At 49.0% G+C, this 24,898-nt stretch overlaps 1 protein-coding gene across 7 annotated transcripts in view; it reads right to left on the bottom strand.

Moving 5' to 3' along the window:
* Positions 1 to 24,898, bottom strand: part of LOC147725910 (C-type lectin domain family 12 member B-like) — a 270,787-nt gene that overhangs the window by 46,945 nt on the left and 198,944 nt on the right. For all 7 annotated transcript variants that reach the window (XM_086962824.1, XM_086962826.1, XM_086962825.1 and 4 more), the window contains one exon: positions 7,925 to 8,013. In XM_086962824.1, coding sequence (XP_086818950.1) covers positions 7,925 to 8,013 — 89 coding nt within the window. The remainder of the gene's footprint in view (positions 1 to 7,924; positions 8,014 to 24,898) is intronic.

The raw sequence follows: 24,898 nt of genomic DNA on the forward strand, positions 1-24,898 counted from the left end.
ATGGCCTCCCCCACTACTACTAAGAATAAATCCTCTACTGTACTGTTGTGGGAAAATGATGTTCGAGGCATGTGGGCTGCTGAATACATATCTGTGCATAGATCGCCGCCTATTGTTGGGTCCGGATGATTGCACCTTGTTGTCCTGGAAGAGTCTTTGAAGTATCACGAGATAGGTGACTCCTCCCCTTGACTACAGTGTGCATGGGCATCTTCTCCATCCTCAGATTGTTTTTTTCCGCCATTGGGTTCGGATGTTATTCCTATACTCCAACTTCGGAATCAAAACTAAACTTTTCAAGAGGCAAAAAGGGGCAAAAAGGCCTTCGACTTCGACGGTATTGTTCTCGCTCGGTACTTCTTGACTCGTACAAGCTTTCCATCTCAACTCGGTCGTCGACGCGGGCCGTTGGGCCTTTTCGACGCCACGTGACCCTGCTGTCCATGGAAAGGAGCCCAGTCAAAAGGTGCCCACAATGCCACTCCAAGTTCCCGCATACTGACAGACACACAGTATGCAACAAGTGCCTGTCACCAGACCACAAGGAAGAAACCTGCCCAGCCTGTGCCCAATTCCGTTCGAAGAAAACCATCCGGATTCGACGGGCCACTAGGCAAGAGATGCAGCGACAGGCACCGGAACCAGACAACATCTTCGAAGATGAACAGGAACTTCCAGAAGGAGAAGATTTGGATCTAGAGATCGTCACCGTCGAGGACCACTCGGACTCCGATGACGAAATCCCACCGGGGCAAATCGTGAATACATTGCCCCCGACACCAATTACCCCGTTACAGAAGGCTCCGATCGAGGCATCGCCCAAAGGCCTTAGCCAAGATCCAAAATATCATTCGGAAGCCTTGCCGTCCGGCTCGGCTTCGAAAACAAAAATTAAGCCTTCAGAAAACCCAGGTCCTAGTAATGTGATTCCAAACCCATAGAACCCAAAAAGGTTGTCGACCCGAAGGGCGTCAAACCGAAGAAGGCCATACAGCCTAAGGGCATCGACCCGAAGAGGCTATCAAGCTAAAAAGCGCAGAACAAAAGAAGGCCATCGAGCCAAAGAAGGCCGCTGCGCAAAAAGTCGTCGAACCGAAGAAGGTCTCCGACACAGAGGGAGTCGTACCGAAGCCTGTGGCCCATCTGAAAAAGGGTATCGAACAAAGGCATCGACCCAAAGACAAGTGCTCCTAAAAAAGTGGTCGATCCTAGAAAAACCCTCGACTCGACAAAAGACAGTCAACCTAAAAAATCTGTCAAGCACAGGAAGCGCATCGAACCTGAAGATACGTTAGATACGCAATCAATCGTCGAGCCGGACAAACAGGCTGAGCCGAAGAGGAGCAATAAGCACCCAAAGTCGTCGAACCAAAAAAGGTTGTCGACCCAAAGGCAACGGTAGATCCAAAAAAGACTGAGCCAAAAAAGTCAAAGACACAGCCACGGACAGTGGAAGAACTCTTCCACCCAGAGCCATCAGAGGATCAGGCAAAAATATATATTAACCCTGACACTGGTAAAGTCAACATTTTACACAGGAAAAGAAGGCCATTGGACACTGACCCTCATTCCCCAATTCCTTTAAAGAAAAAAGACTTTGGGACTTCTCCCTCTAGACCCTTCATTCCTTTCTATCCCACTATGCCTACTACACCTTTTGCTCCTTACTCTCCTACGCACTCTGGGGACAATGAGGGAGACACAAGGGAGGATCCTTAATATGATATTAACTATCCAGAGGATCCTAACCCTCAAAATGAACCATGGGTAGACCCCACTGATCCATATGACACGCATCCCATCCCTGACACCTCCTCGCGACACCATTGTCTTCAACCAGCTAATAGATAGGGCAGCGCAGTACCACAACGTAGACATGCACAATGAACCCATGGAAGAGGACTTTTTATTTGACACATTCCCTACTTCTGAGAAACATGTCAGAATACTTCCTATATTGAAAAGGGTCCTAAAACACACGCCAGATATATTTAAAGATACAGCCAGAGCACGTGTAATTAATCCCAGGATAGAAAAGAAATATAGAGCGGCCCCTACAGACCCTACTTATATCAGAGGTCAGTTGCCATTGGATTCACTAGTGGTGGCCAACGCACGGAAACGGGTCAACTCACAGACAACAGGAGAAGCTCCACCTCCTGATAAAGAGTCCAAAATACTAGAGGCCTCGGGTAAAAGAGTAGCATCACAGGCCTCCAATTCATGGAGAATTGCAAATACACAAGCGCTACTAGCTCATTACGACAGAGCACACTACGACCAGCTTGAAAGTTTGATGCAACACCTGCCTGAGCCTTTCAAAGAACAAGCTACGGACCTCATACAGGAGGGGAAATTTATTACAAAAGCCTCCATTAAATGCACGCTTGATGCAGCAGACAATGCAGCCAGGTCTATTAATACTAGCGTCTTATTACAAACACATGCATGGCTACGCATTTCTGGCTTTAAGAACGAGGTGCAATCCACCATTCTTAACCAACCAGTCAATCAAGACTTCCTTTAGGGGCCTGCAGTCAACACCATTTTAGACAAAATGAAAAAGGATACGGAAACCGCAAAATCAATGGGTGCATTGCAGTTTCAACAACACAGAGGTTCATTTCGACGCTCCTCATTCAGAGCAGCTACACGAGGCAATACTTCACAAACCTCATCTACATACAAAAGCAACACAGAAGGTTCCTTTAACAAAAACTCAAACAGAGGAGGTTATAGGGGCAACAATAATAAGGGACGAGGACGTGGAGGCAATAACACCAGAGCCTCCACTGCCACAAAACAGTGACTTCATCACACTACCTCCAGACCATCTAACACCGGTCGGAGGCAGGATCCAACAGTTCCTACCTGTCTGGAACTCAATTACCACAGACAGGTGGGTGAGACAAATTATCCAGTATGGCTATTGCCTAGAACTCACCTCTACCCCACCAAACATACCACCCAGACACCGTCCTATGTCCAAAGAACATATCACCCTGCTACAACAAGAGGTCAAATCCATGCTGGAAAAGGGAGCCATAGAGCCAGTCCCTTTCCAACACCAAGGGACAGGAGTATACTCACTATACTTCCTTATTCCCAAGAAGGACGGTTCACTCAGACCAATATTGGACCTCAGACCACTAAATCAATACATACTGTCGGAGCACTTCCATATGATCACACTCCAGCAAGTGCTTCCTCTACTGCAGCAAGAAGACTTTCTAGCAACATTGGACCTCAAGGATGCGTATTTTCACATACCCATTCATCCAGCTCACAAAAAATACCTCAGGTTCACAATAGAAGGTCAACACTACCAATTCAAGGTTCTCCCCTTCGGGGTAACCACTGCTCAAAGAGTGTTTACAAAATGCTTAGCGACAGTAGCTGCACCTCTCAGGAGGCAACACATCCACGTGTTTCCATACCTAGACAATTGGCTAATACAAGCAAAATCGTACGAACAGAATGTCAGAGACACGTCTCTAACACTTCAGCTGCTACACAGCCTAGGTTTTTCAATAAACGACCCAAAATCGCATCTACAACCATCCCACACACAGCAATATCTGGGAGCTACTATAGATACCGCAGTGGCAAAGGCATATTCAAACTCAGAGAGGATAGCCATCATGCAGATGCTCATTCGCAAATTTCAGCCACGACACTCTTTGCCAGCTCGAGTCTTCATGCAGCACATAGGCATGATGGCCTCTTGCATATTCATTGTCCCCCATGCCCGACTTCAAATGTGTCCACTGCAAGAGTGCCTTGCAAGACAGTGGAACCAAGCTCAAGGACTACTAAAAGACCTAGTGTTGGTAGAGAGTCGCGCTTACAACTCTCTGCAGTGGTGGAACCCACAAAACCTTTCCAAGGGGCGACTGTTCCAAGAGCAAGTTCCACAACTAGTACTAACAGCGGACGCATCACTGAAAGGTTGGAGAGCCCACTGTAGGAGAGTAGGGTCTGCTTTCCTATGGTCACCCCATTTTTTGCTTTTTGTTTTACTGGTTTTCGACTTAATGTGGCTGTGGGCCTGCTAATCAGACCCACAGCCCTGCTGTTCTCTCTCTAAATTCACACCATGTACTTTAGGTACATCACCAATTGGGATTTGGGTCACTCTTATGAGTCCCTGTTCAGTGTACTATTGGTACCCAGGGCATAGGTGCACCCAAGGCCTACCAGGGGCTGCAGCATATCTTTTTCCACCCCTGGCTGGCCATCCAAACTGAGACAACTGACTGATCACTCAGCTGGGGCAAGGTCGTGTAATCACTCCTTGCTCAGATATAGTATTCCTATGTCTAACCTTATATCTGGACACATATACACCTATAAGTCACTCCTATGGCAGGCCTTAACAATCCTGAAGGCAGAGTGCTTGGTTTTATGTGAGATGGTGCTCTAGCATGAGCTGAGCCTGTCTGCAGCTTTCGGAACCATGTCCTTATAGCTGTCCTAGGATAATGCCATACCATATACTCTTAAGTGCATTATGAACCTCACGGTTAAAAATGCTATCTTTGGTTTGGCTTTATCAAAACATGTCGTGTAAGGTGTCATACGCTTTGGAATACTACCCCCTTGCCAGTCCTGGTGACAGGGGTAGCATTCCACCCTTGTAGAGGGAGAAGACATGTTACTTCTAGTAATCCCGGTTAAAGTTAACCAGAGCCTCAGCATCACAAAATGGATGCTGCTACCACAGACACAAGTCTGACCTCCTGCTGCTGGAAGTCCTTCCAGCAAGGGAGGCTTGGACAATAGGTTTCCTCTCACAGGGAGGCGCTAGCACCCCCCCCAGACAGGCTATAGTGTATTGGGGCAGGAAGGGATGAATGAAATGAGACACTGCCTGGGGCACACAAGGTGTCCCATGCAAATTCCAGTTCAAACCGGTGCTGGGGCACTCCAGCCCCAGCTCTGGTGCAAAACTGGAAAAAGGGATAGGGGTGTAACCACCCCCTTCCTGGGTCCCACCCATAAGAGGGACCTGGCAGGTAATCTAACCCCTAGATTTGGTATATAGGAAGGAGCTGAGTGCCTAGACTTTAGATATATCCTGACTGAAACTCCGATATGAAACTCTGGACCTTCGAAATCCTACTCGACATAGAAGACTGAAGAATTTCCCTTGTGGTCAAGGAGTGACCACCCCGTGCAAGCAGGGTTTGCTTTGTTGTTGCTCCCGCCGGAGCTTGAACACAGAGCCTGACAAGACCTGGACTTCCAACAGCCCGATCCACAGCCACAGCAAAGCTGAGACCCGTGGAGGCGACGGGAGACGTGGCACCGGCCATCTTGGAAAGCCAGCGAATTGCTTTCCGTGCAACTTCTGAGGCACCCTCGAAGTTGTGCATTGGGGATTGAGAAGCCCCAGCCCCAAGCACAAACTGCACCAAATATCATCTCTCCACACTCACAGAGTGCTGCGTGGGACCCTTTTGCATTTTCCTGCTCAACACGTCTGTCTGGTCACTTGCAAGTTGGCTAGTGGCCTAGCGATGTGGCTCCTGAAGTCTTAGAATTTGGATACCTTAACTTGCCCCCAGACTGCATGAATATCGTTAAGGAGGCAAGGAGACCAACTACTAGAGCATGCTATGCAGCTAAATGGAAGAGATTTGTTATTTACTGCAACAATAACCAAATCAACCTACTAGATGCTTCCTTACAGAACATTATATGTTACCTATTGCATCTTCAAAGATGCAACCTAGCATACTCTTCTATAAGACTACACCTCGCTGCTATAGCAGCATATCTACAAAACATACAACACCTTTCACTGTTTCGAGTACCAGCAATCAAAGCTTTTATGGAGGGTCTCAAAAGGGTGATTCCTTCAAAACACCCACCTTCACCAGTCTGGAAACCTAAATATAGTACTCACCAGACTTATGGGACCTCCTTTCGAACCTCTACACTCATGCAAATTGCAATTTCTAACATGGAAGGTGGCATTCTTGATTGCCATTACTTCACTCAGGCGAGTTAGTGAACTACAAGCACTAACAATTCAAGAACCCTTCATGCAGATACATGCTAACAGGGTAGTACTTAGAATAAACCTTAAGTTTATGCCAAAGATCATATCCACTTTCCATATTAATCAATCAATAGAACTGCCAGTGTTCTTCCAAAATCCACAGTCAGTAGCTGAAAGAGCCCTACACACACTAGATGTAAAGAGAGCTCTACTTTATTGTGTAGACAGAATTAAATCATTCCGAAAAACAAAACAATTATTTGTTGCTTTTTCTCCACAACATAAAGGGAATCCCATATCAAAGTCAGGAATAGTCAGATGGATAGTTAAATGCATTCAAATATGTTATCAAAAAGCTAATTGCACGTTAACTGTCCTCCCAAGAGCACACTCTACGCGCAAAATGGGGGCATGCATGGCTTTCATAGGGAATATTCCTCTTGAAGTCATATGTAGAGCAGCCACATGGTCTACTATACACACTTTCACAAAACACTACTGTGTAGACGTGCTAGCAAAGCAGCAAGCTGCTGTAGGCCAAGCTATCCTCAAAACTCTCTTTCAAACTCCTGCAGCTGGCACAGGTGGCCACCGCTAGAGGAGATACAGCTATACAGTCTATGCACAGATATGAATTCAGCAGCCCACATGCCTCGAATGGAATATGCTACTTACCAGTATGCATCTGTTCTTGGCATGTAGGGCTGCTGACATTCATATCGCCCTCCCTCCTCCCCGGTGCCTGTTGCAGCATTATCTTTTGCATGGCCATCTCTTACTTTACTATCTCCATCTCTGCCACAATGGCAAAAAACAATCTGAGGATGGAGAAGATGCCCATGCGCACTCTAGTCCAGGGGAGGAGTAACCTATCTCGTGATACTTCGAAGACCCTTCCAGGAAAACAAGGTGCAATCATCCGGACCCAACACTAGGCGGCGATCTATGCACAGATATGAATGTCAGCAGCCCTACTTGCCAAGAACAGATGCATACTGGTAAGTAGCATATTCCTTATCTCAATCACTATGTGGCGTAAAAATGTTAAGACCTCTAAAGCTGCTAATATTACTCAATCCTTATATATTAAATACAATAGAGTGGTCGTTACTCCCCTATTTCTTCATAAAATTGACTCTTCTATTTCTCCCTTATGATGGTCACGTCTCACCTCTGATGGTACTTTGACACATCGGCTTTATTATTGTACATGAGTTTTGGAAAGCCATATAGTGGAAATGTTTGTTGATTTTCACATGTAATATTCCACTCTCTATTCACAATTTTTTTTTGGGAACTGCTGATTTTGACCATCTCCCTTCATATTTTATTTGACCTTTTTATTGCTCGTGCCTTTAAAGTTATATTAACGTGTTGAAAAGATATCTCTAAACTATCCTTTTTGGTCTGGTGGAACATAGAATAGCTTCTGTTTCTTCTCCGATATTTCAAAAGATGACATCTAATTTTTTATGGTTACCTTTTACTACTTTTCTGTTTTCACATTCATCCTTCTAATATTTCTGTCTATCTTCATCTATCATTTATTTTTTTATTTCTTTCCTCTTCCATTCTTCCCCCTCCCTCTTCTTTCTCCCCTTTTATAATAAAATAATAACAAAAAGAACAGTAATAACACTTATGTAATATATTTATTTACTATTTTGTTGTATTTTATTCTTATTGTTTCCTCAATAGTTTTTTAATGGAATGGTACTTTTCTGATGTTATTATGAGATCTCTTGTTTAAATTAATTTGTTAACTTTATAATTTTGTTTATTTCATATTTATCTTTTAACCAGTGTATTGTTTATCACTGAGCCTAAATTATCGATAAAAAATATTTTATCTAAAGTGACAACATTAAAACACTAACTTAAATCACTAATTATTAACTTGTAAATGACTGATTTACTTACATGAACTCTGCAGAATTATAATTAACCATTTCACTCCCTCTGAATAGAACTCCAATCCAGAAGGGCTCCTGTATGTCTAAGATGAACGGCTGAAAAATAGAACATGAGAAGGTCATCAGTGTCATCACAGAGATAAGAGTGTGATATCTGCAGGGGTAGCTGATTTGGGGTTTGGGGTGTCATTTGCTGTGGATTATGTATTCTAGAGCATCTGTCCACTGTTCTGTACTCTGGGTGTTGTGTGCTTGGGGCTGGTGATGGTTCTATCAATCAGTGGTGCTTGTGGTTCGGTTGGTTAGTGGTGTCCTATACTGTGGATTCTGTATTCCGGAGCCTCTGTTCTCTGTTCTGTACTCTGGGTGTATGTGCTTGGGGTTGATGTAGGTGCTGTCAGTGGTGCTTGTGGTGCAGCTGGTTAGTGGTGTCCTATACTGTGGATTCTGTATTCCGGAGCCTCTGTTCTCTGTTCTGTACTCTGGGTGTATGTGCTTGGGGTTGATGTAGGTGCTGTCAGTGGTGCTTGTGGTGCAGCTGGTTAGGGGTGTCCTATACTGTGGATTCTGTATTCCGGAGCCTCTGTTCTCTGTTGTGTACTCTGGGTGTATGTGCTTGGGGTTGATGTAGGTGCTGTCAGTGGTGCTTGTGGTGCAGCTGGTTAGTGGTGTCCTATACTGTGGATTCTGTATTCCGGAGCCTCTGTTCTCTGGTCTGTACTCTGGGTGTATGTGCTAGGGGTTGATGTAGGTGCTGTCATTGGTGCTTGTGGTGCAGCTGGTTAGTGGTGTCCTATACTGTGGATTCTGTATTCCGGAGCCTCTGTTCTCTGTTCTGTACTCTGGGTGTTGTGTGCTTGGGGCGGCCGAAGGTTCTGTAAGTGGTGCTAGAGGTGCAGCTGGTTAGGGGTGTCCTATGCTGTGTATTCTGTATTCCGGAGCCTCTGTTCTCTGTTCTGTACTCTGGGTGTATGTGCTTGGGGTTGATGTAGGTGCTGTCAGTGGTGCTTGTGGTGCAGCTGGTTAGTGGTGTCCTATACTGTGGATTCTGTATTCCGGAGCCTCTGTTCTCTGTTCTGTACTCTGGGTGTATGTGCTTGGGCCGGCTGAAGGTTCTGTAAGTGGTGCTAGAGGTGCAGCTGGTTAGGGGTGTCCTATGCTGTGTATTCTGTATTCCGGAGCCTCTGTTCTCTGTTCTGTACTCTGGGTGTATGTACTTGGGGTTGATGTAGGTGCTGTCAGTGGTGCTTGTGGTGCAGCTGGTTAGGGGTGTCCGATACTGTGGATTCTGTATTCCGGAGCCTCTGTTCTCTGTTCTGTACTCTGGGTGTATGTGCTTGGGGTTGATGTAGGTGCTGTCAGTGGTGCTTGTGGTGCAGCTGGTTAGTGGTGTCCTATACTGTGGATTCTGTATTCCGGAGCCTCTGTTCTCTGTTCTGTACTCTGGGTGTTGTGTGCTTGGGGCGGCTGAAGGTTCTGTAAGTGGTGCTAGAGGTGCAGCTGGTTAGGGGTGTCCTATGCTGTGTATTCTGTATTCCGGAGCCTCTGTTCTCTGTTCTGTACTCTGGGTGTATGTACTTGGGGTTGATGTAGGTGCTGTCAGTGGTGCTTGTGGTGCAGCTGGTTAGGGGTGTCCTATACTGTGGATTCTGTATTCCGGAGCCTCTGTTCTCTGTTCTGTACTCTGGGTGTATGTGCTTGGGGTTGATGTAGATGCTGTCAGTGGTGCTTGTGGTGCTGCTGGTTAGTGGTGTCCAATACTGTGGATTCTGTATTCCGGAGCCTCTGTTCTCTGTTCTGTACTCTGGGTGTATGTGCTTGGGGTTGATGTAGGTGCTGTAAGTGGTGCTAGAGGTGCAGCTGGTTAGGGGTGTCCTATGCTGTGTATTCTGTATTCCGGAGCCTCTGTTCTCTGTTCTGTACTCTGGGTGTATGTACTTGGGGTTGATGTAGGTGCTGTCAGTGGTGCTTGTGGTGCAGCTGGTTAGGGGTGTCCTATACTGTGGATTCTGTATTCCGGAGCCTCTGTTCTCTGTTCTGTACTCTGGGTGTATGTGCTTGGGGTTGATGTAGATGCTGTCAGTGGTGCTTGTGGTGCTGCTGGTTAGTGGTGTCCAATACTGTGGATTCTGTATTCCGGAGCCTCTGTTCTCTGTTCTGTACTCTGGGTGTATGTGCTTGGGGTTGATGTAGGTGCTGTCAGTGGTGCTTGTGCTGCAGCTGGTTAGTGGTGTCCTATACTGTGGATTCTGTATTCCGGAGCCTCTGTTCTCTGTTCTGTACTCTGGGTGTTGTGTGCTTGGGGCGGCTGAAGGTTCTGTAAGTGGTGCTAGAGGTGCAGCTGGTTAGGGGTGTCCTACGCTGTGTATTCTGTATTCCGGAGCCTCTGTTCTCTGTTCTGTACTCTGGGTGTATGTGCTAGGGGTTGATGTAGGTGCTGTCAGTGGTGCTTGTGGTGCAGCTGGTTAGTGGTGTCCTATACTGTGGATTCTGTATTCCGGAGCCTCTGTTCTCTGTTCTGTACTCTGGGTGTTGTGTGCTTGGGGCGGCTGAAGGTTCTGTAAGTGGTGCTAGAGGTGCAGCTGGTAAGGGGTGTCCTATACTGTGGATTCTGTATTCCGGAGGCTCTGTTCTCTGTTCTGTACTCTGGGTGTATGTGCTTGGGGTTGATGTAGGTGCTGTCAGTGGTGCTTGTGGTGCAGCTGGTTAGGGGTGTCCTATACTGTGGATTCTGTATTCCGGAGCCTCTGTTCTCTGTTGTGTACTCTGGGTGTATGTGCTTGGGGTTGATGTAGGTGCTGTCAGTGGTGCTTGTGGTGCAGCTGGTTAGTGGTGTCCTATACTTTGGATTCTGTATTCCGGAGCCTCTGTTCTATGTTCTGTACTCTGGGTGTATGTGCTTGGGGTGGATGTAGGTGCTGTAAGTGGTACTAGAGGTGCAGCTGGTTAGGGGTGTCCTATACTGTGGATTCTGTATTCCGGAGCCTCTGTTCTCTGTTCTGTACTCTGGGTGTTTGTGCTTGGGGTTGATGTAGGTGCTGTCAGTGGTGCTTGTGGTGCAGCTGGTTAGTGGTGTCCTATACTGTGGATTCTGTATTCTGGAGCCTCTGTTCTCTGTTCTGTACTCTGGGTGTTGTGTGCTTGGGGCGGCTGAAGGTTCTGTAAGTGGTGCTAGAGGTGCAGCTGGTTAGGGGTGTCCTATACTGTGGATTCTGTATTCCGGAGCCTCTGTTCTCTGTTCTGTACTCTGGGTGTATGTGCTTGGGGTTGATGTAGATGCTGTCAGTGGTGCTTGTGGTGCAGCTGGTTAGGGGTGTCCTATACTGTGGATTCTGTATTCCGGAGCCTCTGTTCTCTGTTCTGTACTCTGGGTGTATGTGCTTCGGGTTGATGTAGATGCTGTCAGTGGTGCTTGTGGTGCTGCTGGTTAGTGGTGTCCTATACTGTGGATTCTGTTTTCCGGAGCCTCTGTTCTCTGTTCTGTACTCTGGGTGTATGTACTCTGGGTGTATGTCTGTCATAGCACCCTTCTACAGCGCCTCAGAAACGTCGGAATCCAAGGAAAAGCACTGGAATGGATCACTTTGTTCCTCACCGGAAGAACCCAGAGAGTCCGCCTCCCACCATTCAAGTCAGAGGCCACTGAAGTCATTTGTGGCGTGCCACAAGGATCTTCTCTGAGCCCCACCCTCTTCAACATATACATGAGCCCCCTTGCGACCATCGCTCGCCAACACAACCTCAACATCATCTTTTACGCTGACGACACTCAACTGATCCTCTCACTCACCAAAGACCCTAACATCGCCAAAACCAACCTACACGAAGGAATGAAAGAAGTAGCCGAGTGGATGAAGCACAGCCGTCTGAAACTGAACTCCGACAAAACAGAAGTCCTCATCTCAGGCACCTCCCCCTCCGCCTGGGATGACTCTTGGTGGCCAGAGGCCCTTGGAAAGGCACCCATCCCGACAGACCACGCACGGAACCTGGGCATCATCCTGGACTCCTCACTCTCGATGACCAGACAAGTCAACGCCGTTTCATCATCCTGTTTCAACATTCTTCGCATGCTCAAAAAAACATTTCGCTGGATCCCCACCGAAACTCGTAAAACGGTCACCCACGCACTGATCACTAGCCGCCTGGACTACGGAAACACCCTCTACGCCGGTACCACCGCAAAACTCCAGAAAAAACTCCAACGCATCCAGAACGCCTCTGCCAGGCTCATACTAGACATCCCGCGTAAAGAACACATCTCTGGTCATCTGAAAACACTCCACTGGCTCCCCGTCAATAAGAGGATTACTTTCCGCGTCCTAACCCACGCACACAAAGCACTCTACGAACTTGGACCTGAATGCCTCAACACACGTCTGTCCTTCTACACCCCCTCCCGTCAGCTACGATCCTCCAACCAAGCTCTAGCCACTGAACCTCGCATCAACAAAACCACCATGGGAGGCAGATCCTTCTCCTACCTGACAGCTAAAACTTGGAACTCCCTTCCCACTCACCTTCGCCTCACTCAGAACCACCTAGCATTCAGAAAGCAACTTAAAACTTGGATATTCGACAAGTAAGTCCCCACCCCACCGCAAGCGCCTTGAGACCCAATGGGTATGTAGCGCGCTATATAAATCTTTTTGACTTGACTTGACATGTAGGTGCTGTCAGTGGTGCTTGTGGTGCAGCTGGTTAGGGGTGTCCTATACTGTGGATTCTGTATTCCGGAGCCTCTGTTCTCTGTTCTGTACTCTGGGTATTATGTGCTTGGGGCGGCTGAAGGTTCTGTAAGTGGTGCTAGAGGTGCAGCTGGTTAGGGGTGTCCTATGCTGTGTATTCTGTATTCAAGAGCCTCAGTCCCGTGTTATGTCCTCTGGGTGTTTTGTGCTTGGGGTTGATGTAGGTGCTGTCAGTGGTGCTTGTGGTGCAGCTGGTTAGGGGTGTCCTATACTGTGGATTCTGTATTCCGGAGCCTCTGTTCTCTGTTCTGTACTCTGGGTGTAGGTGCTTGGGGTTGATGTAGGTGCTGTCAGTGGTGCTTGTGGTGCAGCTGGTTAGGGGTGTCCTATACTGTGGATTCTGTATTCCGGAGCCTCTGTTCTCTGTTCTGTACTCTGGGTGTATGTGCTTGGGGTTGATGTAGGTGCTGTCAGTGGTGCTTGTGGTGCAGCTGGTTAGGGGTGTCCTATACTGTGGATTCTGTATTCCGGAGCCTCTGTTCTCTGTTCTGTACTCTGGGTGTTGTGTGCTTGGGGCGGCTGAAGGTTCTGTAAGTGGTGCTAGAGGTGCAGCTGGTTAGAGATGTCCTATACTGTAGATTCTGTATTCCGGAGCCTCTGTTCTCTGTTCTGTACTCTGGGTGTATGTACTTGGGGTTGATGTAGGTGCTGTCAGTGGTGCTTGTGGTGCAGCTGGTTAGGGGTGTCCTATACTGTGGATTCTGTATTCCGGAGCTTCTGTTCTCTGTTCTGTACTCTGGGTATTATGTGCTTGGGGCGGCTGAAGGTTCTGTAAGTGGTGCTAGAGGTGCAGCTGGTTAGGGGTGTCCTATGCTGTGTATTCTGTATTCAAGAGCCTCTGTCCCGTGTTATGTCCTCTGGGTGTTTTGTGCTTGGGGTTGATGTAGGTGCTGTCAGTGGTGCTTGTGGTGCAGCTGGTTAGGGGTGTCCTATACTGTGGATTCTGTATTCCGGAGCCTCTGTTCTCTGTTCTGTACTCTGGGTGTATGTGCTTGGGGTTGATGTAGGTGCTGTCAGTGGTGCTTGTGGTGCAGCTGGTTAGTGGTGTCCTATACTGTGGATTCTGTATTCCGGAGCCTCTGTTCTCTGTTCTGTACTCTGGGTGTTATGTGCTTGGGGCGGCTGAAGGTTCTGTAAGTGGTGCTAGAGGTGCAGCTGGTTTGGGGTGTCCTATGCTGTGTATTCTGTATTCAAGAGCCTCTGTCCCGTGTTATGTCCTCTGGGTGTTTTGTGCTTGGGGTTGATGTAGGTGCTGTCAGTGGTGCTTGTGGTGCAGCTGGTTAGGGGTGTCCTATACTGTGGATTCTGTATTCCGGAGCCTCTGTTCTCTGTTCTGTACTCTGGGTGTTGTGTGCTTGGGGCGGCTGAAGGTTCTGTAAGTGGTGCTAGAGGTGCAGCTGGTTAGGGGTGTCCTATGCTGTGTATTCTGTATTCAAGAGCCTCTGTCCCGTGTTATGTCCTCTGGGTGTTTTGTGCTTGGGGTTGATGTAGGTGCTGTCAGTGGTGCTTGTGGTGCAGCTGGTTAGGGGTGTCCTATACTGTGGATTCTGTATTCCGGAGCCTCTGTTCTCTGTTCTGTACTCTGGGTGTTATGTGCTTGGGGCGGCTGAAGGTTCTGTAAGTGGTGCTAGAGGTGCAGCTGGTTAGGGGTGTCCTATGCTGTGTATTCTGTATTCAAGAGCCTCTGTCCCGTGTTATGTCCTCTGGGTGTTTTGTGCTTGGGGTTGATGTAGGTGCTGTCAGTGGTGCTTGTGGTGCAGCTGGTTAGGGGTGTCCTATACTGTGGATTCTGTATTCCGGAGCCTCTGTTCTCTGTTCTGTACTCTGGGTGTATGTACTTGGGGTTGATGTGGGTGCTGTCAGTGGTGCTTGTGGTGCAGCTGGTTAGTGGTGTCCTATACCTTGGATTCTGTATTCCGGAGCCTCTGTTCTCTGTTCTGTACTCTGGGTATTATGTGCTTGGGGCGGCTGAAGGTTCTGTAAGTGGTGCTAGAGGTGCAGCTGGTTAGGGGTGTCCTATGCTGTGTATTCTGTATTCAAGAGCCTCTGTCCCGTGTTATGTCCTCTGGGTGTTTTGTGCTTGGGGTTGATGTAGGTGCTGTCAGTGGTGCTTGTGGTGCAGCTGGTTAGGGGTGTCCTATACTGTGGATTCTGTATTCCGGAGCCTCTGTTCTCTGTTCTGTACTCTGGGTGTATGTGCTTGGGGTTGATGTAGGTGCTGTCAGTGGTGCTTGTGGTGCAGCTGGTTAGGGGTGTCCTATACTGTGGATTCTGTATTCCGGAGCCTCTGTTCTCTGTTCTGTGCTCTGGGTGTATGTGCTTGGGGTTGATGTAGGTGCTGTCAGTGGTGCTTGTGGTGCTGCTGGTTAGTGGTGTCCTATACTGTGGATTCTGTATTCCGTAGCCTCTGTTCTCTGTTCTGTACTCTGGGTGTATGTACTTGGGGTTGATGTAGGTGCTGTCAGTGGTGCTTGTGGTGCAGCTGGTTAGTGGTGTCCTATACTGTGGATTCTGTATTCCGGAGCCTCTGTTCTCTGTTCTGTACTCTGGGTGTATGTGCTTGGGGTTGATGTAGGTGCTGTCAGTGGTGCTTGTGGTGCAGCTGGTTAGTGGTGTCCTATACTGTGGATTCTGTATTCCGGAGCCTCTGTTCTCTGTTCTGTACTCTGGGTATTATGTGCTTGGGGCGGCTGAAGGTTCTGTAAGTGGTGCTAGAGGTGCAGCTGGTTAGGGGTGTCCTATGCTGTGTATTCTGTATTCAAGAGCCTCTGTCCCGTGTTATGTCCTCTGGGTGTTTTGTGCTTGGGGTTGATGTAGGTGCTGTCAGTGGTGCTTGTGGTGCAGCTGGTTAGGGGTGTCCTATACTGTGGATTCTGTATTCCGGAGCCTCTGTTCTCTGTTCTGTACTCTGGGTGTATGTGCTTGGGGTTGATATAGGTGCTGTCAGTGGTGCTTGTGGTGCAGCTGGTTAGGGGTGTCCTATACTGTGGATTCTGTATTCCGGAGCCTCTGTTCTCTGTTCTGTACTCTGGGTGTATGTGCTTGGGGTTGATGTAGGTGCTGTCAGTGGTACTTGTGGTGCAGCTGGTTAGTGGTGTCCTATACTGTGGATTCTGTATTCCGGAGCCTCTGTTCTCTGTTCTGTACTCTGGGTATTATGTGCTTGGGGCGGCTGAAGGTTCTGTAAGTGGTGCTAGAGGTGCAGCTGGTTAGGGGTGTCCTATGCTGTGTATTCTGTATTCAAGAGCCTCTGTCCCGTGTTATGTCCTCTGGGTGTTTTGTGATTGGGGTTGATGTAGGTGCTGTCAGTGGTGCTTGTGGTGCAGCTGGTTAGGGGTGTCCTATACTGTGGATTCTGTATTCCGGAGCCTCTGTTCTCTGTTCTGTACTCTGGGTGTATGTGCTTGGGGTTGATGTAGGTGCTGTCAGTGGTGCTTGTGGTGCAGCTGGTTAGGGGTGTCCTATACTGTGGATTCTGTATTCCGGAGCCTCTGTTCTCTGTTCTGTACTCTGGGTGTTGTGTGCTTGGGGCGGCTGAAGGTTCTGTAAGTGGTGCTGGAGGTGCAGCTGGTTAGGGGTGTCCTATGCTGTGTATTCTGTATTCAAGAGCCTCTGTCCCGTGTTATGTCCTCTGGGTGTTTTGTGCTTGGGGTTGATGTAGGTGCTGTCAGTGGTGCTTGTGGTGCAGCTGGTTAGGGGTGTCCTATACTGTGGATTCTGTATTCAGGAGCCTCTGTTCTCTGTTCTGTACTCTGGGTGTTATGTGCTTGGGGCGGCTGAAGGTTCTGTAAGTGGTGCTAGAGGTGCAGCTGGTTAGGGGTGTCCCATACTGTGGATTCTGTATTCCGGAGCCTCTATTCTCTGTTCTGTACTCTGGGTGTATGTACTTGGGGTTGATGTAGGTGCTGTCAGTGGTGCTTGTGGTGCAGCTGGTTAGGGGTGTCCTATACTGTGGATTCTGTATTCCGGAGCCTCTGTTCTCTGTTCTGTACTCTGGGTATTATGTGCTTGGGGCGGCTGAAGGTTCTGTAAGTGGTGCTAGAGGTGCAGCTGGTTAGGGGTGTCCTATGCTGTGTATTTTGTATTCAAGAGCCTCTGTCCCGTGTTATGTCCTCTGGGTGTTTTGTGCTTGGGGTTGATGTAGGTGCTGTCAGTGGTGCTTGTGGTGCAGCTGGTTAGGGGTGTCCTATACTGTGGATTCTGTATTCCGGAGCCTCTGTTCTCTGTTCTGTACTCTGGGTGTATGTGCTTGGGGTTGATGTAGGTGCTGTCAGTGGTGCTTGTGGTGCAGCTGGTTAGGGGTGTCCTATACTGTGGATTCTGTATTCCGGAGCCTCTGTTCTCTGTTCTGTACTCTGGGTGTTGTGTGCTTGGGGCGGCTGAAGGTTCTTCAAGTGGTGCTAGAGGTGCAGCTGGTTAGGGGTGTCCTATGCTGTGTATTGTGTATTCAAGAGCCTCTGTCCCGTGTTATGTCCTCTGGGTGTTTTGTGCTTGGGGTTGATGTAGGTGCTGTCAGTGGTGCTTGTGGTGCAGCTGGTTAGGGGTGTCCTATACTGTGGATTCTGTATTCCGGAGCCTCTGTTCTCTGTTCTGTACTCTGGGTGTATGTGCTTGGGGTTGATGTAGGTGCTGTCAGTGGTGCTTGTGGTGCAGCTGGTTAGGGGTGTCCTATACTGTGGATTCTGTATTCCGGAGCCTCTGTTCTCTGTTCTGTACTCTGGGTGTATGTGCTTGGGGTTGATGTAGGTGCTGTCAGTGGTGCTTGTGGTGCAGCTGGTTAGGGGTGTCCTATGCTGTGTATTCTCTATTCAAGAGCCTCTGTCCCGTGTTATGTCCTCTGGGTGTTTTGTGCTTGGGGTTGATGTAGGTGCTGTCAGTGGTGCTTGTGCTGCAGCTGGTTAGTGGTGTCCTATACTGTGGATTCTGTATTCCGGAGCCTCTGTTCTCTGTTCTGTACTCTGGGTGTTATGTGCTTGGGGCGGCTGAAGGTTCTGTAAGTGGTGCTAGAGGTGCAGCTGGTTAGGGGTGTCCTATACTGTGGATTCTGTATTCCGGAGCCTCTGTTCTCTGTTCTGTACTCTGGGTGTATGTACTTGGGGTTGATGTAGGTGCTGTCAGTGGTGCTTGTGGTGCAGCTGGTTAGGGGTGTCCTATACTGTGGATTCTGTATTCCGGAGCCTCTGTTCTCTGTTCTGTACTCTGGGTATTATGTGCTTGGGGCGGCTGAAGGTTCTGTAAGTGGTGCTAGAGGTGCAGCTGGTTAGGGGTGTCCTATGCTGTGTATTCTGTATTCCGGAGCCTCTGTTCTCTGTTCTGTACTCTGGGTGTTATGTGCTTGGGGCGGCTGAAGGTTCTGTCAGTGGTGCTTGTGGTGCAGCTAGTTAGTGGTGTCCTATACTGTGGATTCTGTATTCCGGAGCCTCTGTTCTCTGTTCTGTACTCTGGGTGTTATGTGCTTGGGGCAGCTGAAGGTTCTGTAAGTGGTGCTAGAGGTGCAGCTGGTTAGGGGTGTCCTATGCTGTGTATTCTGTATTCCGGAGCCTCTGTTCTCTGTTCTGTACTCTGGGTGTATGTGCTTGGGGCGGCTGAAGGTTCTGTAAGTGGTGCTAGAGGTGCAGCTGGTTAGGGGTGTCCTATACTGTGGATTCTGTATTCCGGAGCCTCTGTTCTCTGTTCTGTACTCTGGGTGTATGTGCTTGGGGTTGATGTAGGTGCTGTCAGTGGTGCTTGTGGTGCAGCTGGTTAGTGGTGTCCTATACTGTGGATTCTGTATTCCGGAGCCTCTGTTCTCTGTTCTGTACTCTGGGTGTTATGTGCTTGGGGCGGCTGAAGGTTCTGTAAGTGGTGCTAGAGGTGCAGCTGGTTAGGGGTGTCCTATACTGTGGATTCTGTATTCTGGAGCCTCTGTTCTCTGTTCTGTACTCTGGGTGTATGTGCTTGGGGTTGATGTAGGTGCTGTCAGTGGTGCTTGTGGTGCAGCTGGTTAGGGGTGTCCTATACTGTGGATTCTGTATTCCGGAGCCTCTGTTCTCTGTTCTGTACTCTGGGTATTATGTGCTTGGGGCGGCTGAAGGTTCTGTAAGTGGTGCTAGAGGTGCAGCTGGTTAGGGGTGTCCTATGCTGTGTATTCTGTATTCAAGAGCCTCTGTCCCGTATTATGTCGTCTGGGTGTTTTGTGCTTGGGGTTGATGTAGGTGCTGTCAGTGGTGCTTGTAGTGCAGCTGGTTAGGGGTGTCCTATACTGTGGATTCTGTATTCCGGAGCCTCTGTTCTCTGTTCTGTACTCTGGGTGTATGTGCTTGGGGTTGATGTAGGTGCTGTCAGTGGTGCTTGTGGTGCAGCTGGTTAGGGGTGTCCTATACTGTGGATTCTGTATTCCGGAGCCTCTGTTCTCTGTTCTGTACTCTGGGTATTATGTGCTTGGGGCGGCTGAAGGTTCTGTAAGTGGTGCTAGAGGTGCAGCTGGTTAGGGGTGTCCTATGCTGTGTATTCTGTATTCCGGAGCCTCTGTTCTCTGTTCTGTACTCTGGGTGTTATGTGCTTGGGGCGGCTGAAGGTTCTGTCAGTGGTGCTTGTGGTGCAGCTGGTTAGGGGTGTCCTATACTGTGGATTCTGTATTCCGGAGCCTCTGTTCTCTGTTCTGTACTCTGGGTGTATGTGCTTGGGGTTGATGTAGGTGCTGTCAGTGGTGCTTGTGGTGCAGCTGGTTAGGGGTGTCCTATACTGTCAAGTCAAGTCAAGTCAAGAGATTTATATAGCGCGCTAACATACCCATAGGGTCTCAAGGCGCTTGAGGAAGGGTGGGGGATTACTGGTCGAATAACCAAGTTTTGAGTTGCTTTCTGAATGCTAGGTGGTTCTGAGTGAGGCGGAGGTGAGTAGGAAGTGTGTTCCAGGTTTTAGCTGCTAGGTAGGAGAAGGATCTACCTCCCATGGCGGTTTTGTTGATGCGAGGTACAGTGGCAAGGGCTTGGTTGGAGGATCGTAGCTGACGGGAGGGGGTGTAGAAGGATAGTCGTCTGTTGAGGCATTCGGGTCCAAGTTCGTAGAGTGATTTGTGTGCATGGGTTAGGAGGCGGAAAGTAATCCTCTTATTTACGGGGAGCCAGTGGAGGTTTTTCAGGTGGCCAGAGATGTGTTCTTTACGTGGGATATCTAGTATGAGCCTGGCTGAAGCGTTCTGGATGCGTTGGAGTTTTTTCTGGAGTTTTGCGGTGGTACCGGCGTATAGGGTATTCCCGTAATCTAGGCGGCTCGTGACCAGTGCGTGGGTGACCGTTTTTCTTGTTTCGGTGGGGATTCAGCGAAATGTTTTTTTGAGCATGCGAAGAATGTTGAAGCAAGATGATGAGACGGCGTTGACTTGTCTGGTCATCGAGAGAGAGGAGTCCAGGATGACGCCCAGGTTCAATGCGTGGTCAGTTGGAATGGGTGCTTTTCCTAGGGCAGCTGGCCACCAAGAGTCATCCCAGGCGGAGGGGGAGGTGCCTAAGATGAGGACTTCTGTTTTGTCTGAGTTAAGTTTCAGGCGGCTGTGCATCATCCACTCGGCTACTTCTTTCATTCCTTCATGTAGGTTGGTTTTGGCGATGTTAGGGTCTTTGGTGAGTGAGAGGATCAGTTGAGTGTCATCAGCGTAGGAGATGATGTTGAGGTTGTGTTGGCGTGCGATGGCCGCGAGGGGGCTCATGTATACGTTGAAGAGGGTGGGGCTGAGTGAAGATCCTTGTGGCACGCCGCAGATGACTTCAGAGGCCTCTGACTTGAATGGTGGGAGGCAGACTCTCTGGGTTCTTCTGGTGAGGAACGAGGTGATCCATTCCAGTGCTTTTCCTTGGATTCCGATGTTTTTGAGGCGTTGTAGGAGGGTGCTATGACAGACTGTGTCGAAGGCAGCGGAGAGGTCGAGGAGGATGAGGGCGACTGTGTCTCCGTGGTCCAGTAGAGTTCGAATGTCGTCAGTTGCTGCAATAAGTGCGGTCTCAGTGCTGTGTTTGGCTCGGAAGCCGGACTGTGAGGAGTCGAGGGTTTTGTTGGTTTCGAGGAAGGTGGCAAGCTGGTTGTTGACAGCTTTCTCGATGACTTTGGCCGGGAATGGAAGAAGCGAGATGGGGCGGTAGTTTTTGAGTTCGTTGGGGTCAGCTGTGGGTTTTTTCAAAAGGGCGCTGAGTTCTGCGTGTTTCCAGCTTTCCGGGAAGGTGGCTGAGTTGAGGGAGCAGTTGATGACGTCTCGGAGATGTGGTGCGATAATGGATTCTGCTTTGTTGAAGATGTGGTGAGGGCATGGGTCAGTTGGGGATCCTGAGTGGATGGAGTTCATCAGGCGGATGGTGTCCTCAGTGGAGATTGGGTTCCAGTTGTTAAGGACGTTCAAGGGGGGTGAAGGTCCTGCAGGAGGTTGGGTGGGTAGGTGTCCGGTTCGGTTGTCGAAGCTGTTGTGGATGTCTGCGATTTTGTTGTGGAAGAAGGAGGCTAGGGAGTCGCAGAGGGCTTGGGAGGGGGTGATGTCGTTAGAGTTGGCTGATGGGTTGGTAAATTCTTTGACAATGTTGAATAATTCCTTGCTGTTGTGGGCGTTGTTGTCTAGTCGGTCTTTGAATGCGGCATTCTTGGTAGACCGGATTAGTTGGTGATGTGTGCGGGTGGCGTTTTTGAAGGCGTCCCTGGAGCTGGTGTTTGGGTCTTTTTTCCAGGCCTTCTCGAGGGAGCGACAGAGTTTCTTGGATTTCTTAAGATCATCGTTGAACCAGGAGGCGTTTTTGCTGTTTAGTTTGATTTGACGTTTTTTCAACGGTGCTAGGAAGTCGGCGCTGTTGGATATCCATTGGGTGAGGTTAATGGCTGCTTGGTCGGGGTTTGAGGAGTGGACAAGGGGGTTGAGAAGAAGTGATGAGGAGATCTGGTCGATGGTGATTTTGTTCCAGTTTCTTCGCAAGGTGGGTTGAGGATGGCTGTGGATTGTAGTCTTATTGTAGGTAAAGTGAATGCAGCTGTGGTCTGTCCAATGAAGAGCTGTGGTGTGACTGAATGAAACATGTTTGCTGGAGGTGAAGATAGGGTCGAGTGTGTGACCTGCGATGTGGGTGGGGGTAGTGACAATTTGTTTGAGTCCGAGGTTGGCGAGATTGTCCAGAAGGGTGGTGGCGCTGCTGTCATTGTTCTTTTCCAGGTGAAAATTGAGGTCTCCCAATAGAATGTAGTCCTCGGAGGGGAGGGTGTGAGGGGTGATAAAGTCAGTGATGTCTTCAGTGAATTGTGCACGGGATCCTGGTGGCCTGTAGAGGAGGGTGCCTCTGAGTGTGGTCTTGGGGTCGGTGTGGATCTGAAAGTGGAGGTGTTCGGCGGTTGCAAGATTGTTGTCGGCGCTGGTTGTAATTTTGATGATGTTTCTGTGGACGATGGCGATGCCTCCTCCAGTTTGATTGGTGCGGTCTTTGCGGATAATCTTGTAAGTGTCCGGTATGGTTATGGCGATGTCGGGAGCAGAAGATGCGTTTATCCATGTTTCAGTAAGGAAGGCGATGTCAGGTGACGCAGTGTCGATTAGGTCCCAGAGTTCTGTTGCATGTCTGTGGACCGAGCGGGTGTTCAGTAGGATGCATTTTAGGTGGTTGGGTTCGGAGATGTGTGTGGAGGAAGTGGGTTTGGTGAGGGTCCTGAAGCAGTTGAACTTGCAGGAGAGGCAGGCGAATGTGCCGTGGGTACGTCCTGGGGTGGCTATGCAGCATTGTGGTCTGCGTCCGGGGTTGAGGGCGAGGAGAGTCGCGGCATCATAAGCGGTTCTAGTGGGTTGGGAGTGGCGGGGACCAGGGGGTCTGGCGCTGGGCGCGGTCCAGGCGCGGACGGGCGTAGACGGGCTTACCTTTGGCGCACCTTCGGCGCGGCGGTAGCGCGTGGACGCTGCGCGTTGGGACATCGGACATAAATGGAGAGTGGAGGGGGGCGGAGCGTGGGAGGGTCAGCTGGGGGGCGGGATCGAGGTGGGGGAGGTGGTGTGGGACGTCACAGCAGACAAAATGGCAGCAACAATAACAACAAATGCTGCGAGGGGCATGTCGAAATTGGCCAAGATGGAGCGTTCAGGGGACAAATAATGCACAAGTTTCTAGCGGTACAAAGTGCTAAGGTAACGATGGGGGCGCTATGGATTGTGCAAGCAAATAAAACACAGAGCCCAAAGCGAGGAAATTAAAAACGGCAGGAAGCGAGGTAAAGCCCACAGCAATCAATACACAGACAATAAGGTGACCCAAAGCCCCGCAGTGCGCTACGTGTTGTTAATTAATTTGTGAAGCGCAAAATACACTTGGCAGTTAAAAATACAGTGTGGCAGCACCAAGCCCCGCAGTGCGCTGTGTAGTTGTAAAAGCGCCAAATACACTCAGCAGTTTTCAAATGCAAAGAGGCCCACAACGCCTAGCAGTGCGCAACGATACAAAGGAAGGTATCGGTAGTAGAGGTACTTAGCAGAGTTGAAGCGCTATGTCAAGGACTCGAGTGAGGAGGAGGTGAAGTGAGCGACCGCTTCTATCGAGGATATGGCGGTCACAGCTCTCCGATGGGATACGGTCGGTGTGTAGCTACAGTGGGTGGGAGGGTCAGCTGGGGGGCGGGATCGAGGTGGGGGAGGTGGTATTCCGGAGCCTCTGTTCTCTGTTCTGTACTCTGGGTGTATGTGCTTGGGTTGATGTAGGTGCTGTCAGTGGTGCTTGTGGTGCAGCTGGTTAGGGGTGTCCTATACTGTGGATTCTGTATTCAAGAGCCTCTGTCCCGTGTTATGTCCTCTGGGTGTTTTGTGCTTGGGGCTGGTGATGGTTCTATCAATCAGCTGTGGTCCAGCTGGTAAGGGGTGTCTTATACTATGGATGCTATATTCCAGAGCCTCTGTCCTGTGTTCTGTCCTCTGGGTGTTGTGTACTTGAGGCTGGTGAAGGTTCCGTCAGTGGTGCTTGTGGTGCAGCTGGTTAGGGGTGTCCCATGCTGTGAATGCTGTTTTCCAGAGCTTCTGTCCTTTGTTCTGTACTCTGTGTGTTACATGTTTGGGGCTGGTGAAGTTTCTATCAATCAGTGGTGCTTGTGGTGCGGCTGGCTAGGGGTGTTCTATGCTGTGGGTTCTGGTGCTTGTGGTGGGACTGGTGGTTGATGGGATACTTCGGACCTCCTAAAGCTAGAAGCTCACTTGCGAACACTGAGATTGTGGAGGGATCACCTTTTAACACTGATGTTTAGGATTGCATCAAAAAGAAACACCCAACACCACGTGGTAATTTAGCCTAACTCAGCAGAGTAGTGGAAATGAAGCTCGGAATTGCAGCAGAAATGACCCAGTACACGGTGCAAGTTTAGGATGAAAAGTCCGTATATATTGACTAATTTCTAAGCTGACAAGCGCTGTGACGGAACTAACTTGAGACGGTTCCTTTATTTATGGAGCAATTTCCAGCTTAATTTCCACTACAGCTGTACAAATTCTCCAGCTAAGAAATACTGGTTCAGACCTCACTCAAGACTGTTCTTTTATTTATGGTGCCATTCGGAACCGGTTGCATCGATCCTTGCTTTATTAAACACTAAATTTGACTATGAGTCTGTTGGGTCAGACTTGTAACAGCCCTTATATTTTATAGAAACACCTCATAGGAATAAGTCCTGCTGACGTCGTGGGGCACGAGTAGACACACGATCTGTGATACACGTGTTGTCGGTGGGCAGTGGAGCAATAAAGATTGGACATGCGACTTGAATGAACTTTGAAATGTAAGAAATAATTCTTATATAACTCTGTGCAATTACGTGTCCTAAGGAACTTTTGCTGTTGTGTCTAAACCTTAGGGTTGATTTTGTGTGGGGTGAACACATTGCTTGTGAGCAACGCACTGTATATTTATTCTACCACAAGATATTGTGAGATGCATAAGTGAGAGCCAGCATTTCCCCAAGCACCCCCTGCTTGAGGTCTAATATCCTATTAAGGGTTGGCTTTGCAGTACTGCGCTGCAGGCCCTACAGCCTGCTTGCCAAGCCTTGCCACTCCCATTCCAGTATCACATTGAAGGAATGCGGGCCAAGCCTATTCAAACTGTGGGTCAATAGACAGATTTGCTTTGCAGAGTCAAGGCCAATCCCCATTCTATACAACACCATGGATTGGCTACTGTGATGTGCACACATAAGGCTGGAGGCACACAAAGCTCTGCGACTTTGGACACACTTGGAGGTATTTACTCAGAACA

Source organism: Lissotriton vulgaris, chromosome 3_1 (assembly GCF_964263255.1).
Source record: "Lissotriton vulgaris chromosome 3_1, aLisVul1.2, whole genome shotgun sequence".
In the NCBI taxonomy this organism is placed as follows: domain Eukaryota; kingdom Metazoa; phylum Chordata; class Amphibia; order Caudata; family Salamandridae; genus Lissotriton; species Lissotriton vulgaris.